Source organism: Leishmania donovani, chromosome 33 (genome assembly GCF_000227135.1).
Source record: "Leishmania donovani BPK282A1 complete genome, chromosome 33".
Classification (NCBI taxonomy): domain Eukaryota; phylum Euglenozoa; class Kinetoplastea; order Trypanosomatida; family Trypanosomatidae; genus Leishmania; species Leishmania donovani.
In genome coordinates this window covers 188,690-191,087 of record NC_018260.1, presented here as the reverse complement: position 1 = coordinate 191,087, position 2,398 = coordinate 188,690, and the positions used below count along the sequence as shown (strand labels likewise).

At 57.7% G+C, this 2,398-nt stretch overlaps 1 protein-coding gene across 1 annotated transcript; it reads left to right on the top strand.

Moving 5' to 3' along the window:
• Positions 1–1,264: 1,264 nt before the first annotated feature.
• On the top strand, positions 1,265–1,699 carry LDBPK_330590 (hypothetical protein, conserved; the record flags this gene model as incomplete). The annotated part of the gene is made up of 1 exon (XM_003863835.1): positions 1,265–1,699. The coding sequence occupies one exon, from the start codon at positions 1,265–1,267 to the stop codon at positions 1,697–1,699; it is 435 nt and encodes a 144-aa protein (XP_003863883.1).
• Positions 1,700–2,398: the final 699 nt, after the last annotated feature.

The following is a 2,398-nucleotide window of genomic DNA, read 5'->3' as shown; positions in this document are numbered from 1 at the left end:
CGTCGAGGATGTAGCCGTGCTGCCGCTGGTGCGGGTGAGCGGCGGCTGCGCATGCGTATGTTTGCGGACCTGCTGCGGGTGTGGAATGGGCGCATCGAGAAAAAGGGAAACCCGCAAAGGTTTCTCTTGCTACTGTGTGTGTGCGCGTTTCCACGTGGCGTAGCTTTGCTTCAGCTTCCTCGTCATGCCAGTGGTGCGCAAAACACTTGGCGATCGATGCCACTCTCGGCAGGTCCCGCACTCATTGGCTTCGCTGCGTTACTTTCTAAGCTGCCACTCGCTCGACACCGCACTTCTCAGCCTTTGTTGCTCTTCAGAGCGCCAAGGGCCGACGAAGCGTAGGGGGCGTGGGCGTCAGTGCACTGGCGCGCAGTGAAGAGAGCATTTTTTGGCTGATAGAAGAGCGCGACAGCCACGCAAGTATGTATGTGCGTGTCTGAGGGGATAGCTGAAGGAGAGCGGCGTGGGCGAAGTCGGCACACGAGAGCGAGTTGTGTTGTTTTTGTGTGCATTAAGGAGGCTGTAGAGACGCGAAAAGCAGTGGCAGGACGCGGACGTGTCTGCTGCTCAACCACAGAGATGAAGAGAAGACGATGAAAACATAATCACGTGTGTGAACGGAAAACGAAGCCTTTCAACGCAAAAGAAGAGCAACGCACCCACACCTTCACCTTAGATGATCGGTGATGTTGGCACAACACGTTCACTGCAGCCTCCTAAGCGGATTCCACGCCGCAGCGCAGATGACGTTTCTGTTTATTTGCGTATGTGTGTGAGGTGAAGCGGGAAACTTTGTTCTCTCTCTCCCTTTCTTCTGTCGCGAGAGGCACCGACCTTCTTTCCTCTCTCACGGATCGAAGAGGTAAGTAAGCGTGCGCGTGCTTTTTCCCATCTGTTGCAAAAGAGGAGAAATGAGGGATGTGTACCCATTCCTTGTTGCCTTAGTGGATCTGCGCATCTCTTTGGCTTCTTCACCCTACACCCCCCCTTCTTTGCTCTGTGCTCCGCTCCACTTGTCGGCGCTGCATTCACCCGCCTTCCTTTGTGTCTTTTTCTTGCGGATCGTATCAACTCCATTGTGGGCAGCAACCAGCACCCCCTTGCTAGCTGCGACACACGCATCGGTCAGACACACTGATAGCCTTGTTTTGTGGACCACGTGTCACTGCTGGCCATTGCACACCCGCGTGTCTGCGACGTTTGAATTTGTTTGCCCTTTGCCCTGTTGAGTGGATGAAGGTGCTGGCGTGTGTTGCCTCTCAGCATGGGCCAATCGTTTGATCTGCTGCGCACGCATGATGAGGTGCCAGATGATGTCAAGGCAGCCATTCCGCCCATCAAGTACACGGCAGCCCCGGAGGAAAGCCGCCCTCACAACCGCGAGCTTTGCGAGGACTGCGGCGAGTACTTCGGGTGGTTCTGCTGGAGTACCAACTGCGACTGGTGCGGTCGTCAGCTGTGCGCCCGGTGTTGTCCCAACCACCACCTTCTCGGGGGCAATCCTGGGTGCAAAGATTGCACGCGGAAAGCGTTTCGCATCCGCCGCCAGGCGATGCTCGAGGATCACCTCCAGAACGCTGGACTGCCACTCCAACGCCCACGTGGTCGAGCGGCGGAGGGCGAACCCATAACCACCGCATCCGGTGCTTTGGAGAGCGTCGATGCGCTTGCTCCGTCGAAGGCGCGCATTCCTGCTTAAGGGCGCAAGAGATCGCAACGGGGGAGGTGTAAGGGGGCTACCCGGCGAGCGTGTTTCGCTTTCCATGCACGTATGCGGGTGAAGTGATGAGCGATGAGGGAAGGGAGCGAAGACGGTGCGCACGCGTGCGCGTTTTCTTTCTCCTTTCCGCAACACATCTCTGGGCACCCCCTCGCTGCGGCTGTGGGTTCATGGTCTTTTAAGTCTTGCCGAGACTCTCAACCCGTTCTTCATCTTGGTACTGCGACACGAGGTGCCCAGCAGCATCCGCATAGAGCGAGCGAGACGGCGCGTGGGCATCCCCAATCCTTCTTCAAAGTGTAGCAAAATGGAGCGCCCAGCCGCTGTCCATGAGTATGGAGAGGTGCACTGGCGACTGTTCTTGTACATCACGCGTTAGTATTCTTCCCGCATCTCAAGGTCTTCGCTCTTACCCGCTGCAGTCCCAGGGAGAGCCACCAACGGGCTACATGCTTGGTGCAGCTGTTGGTGGTGGCAATGGTGGGGCAGCGGTCTGGGCGCTTCTTTTCTCTTCCGCCCTGCGATCCTTTCAGCACAACTCGTCAACGGCTACCGTTTTCCGCTGCTAGCACCACTGCCCCCCGATGACGGTGTGTGTGTGTGTGGGCACGCCTCTCGGTGCGTGGCAGCTCAGGGCCCAGTACACACGCCGACTCTCTCTGGGTGGAGGCGAAGCCG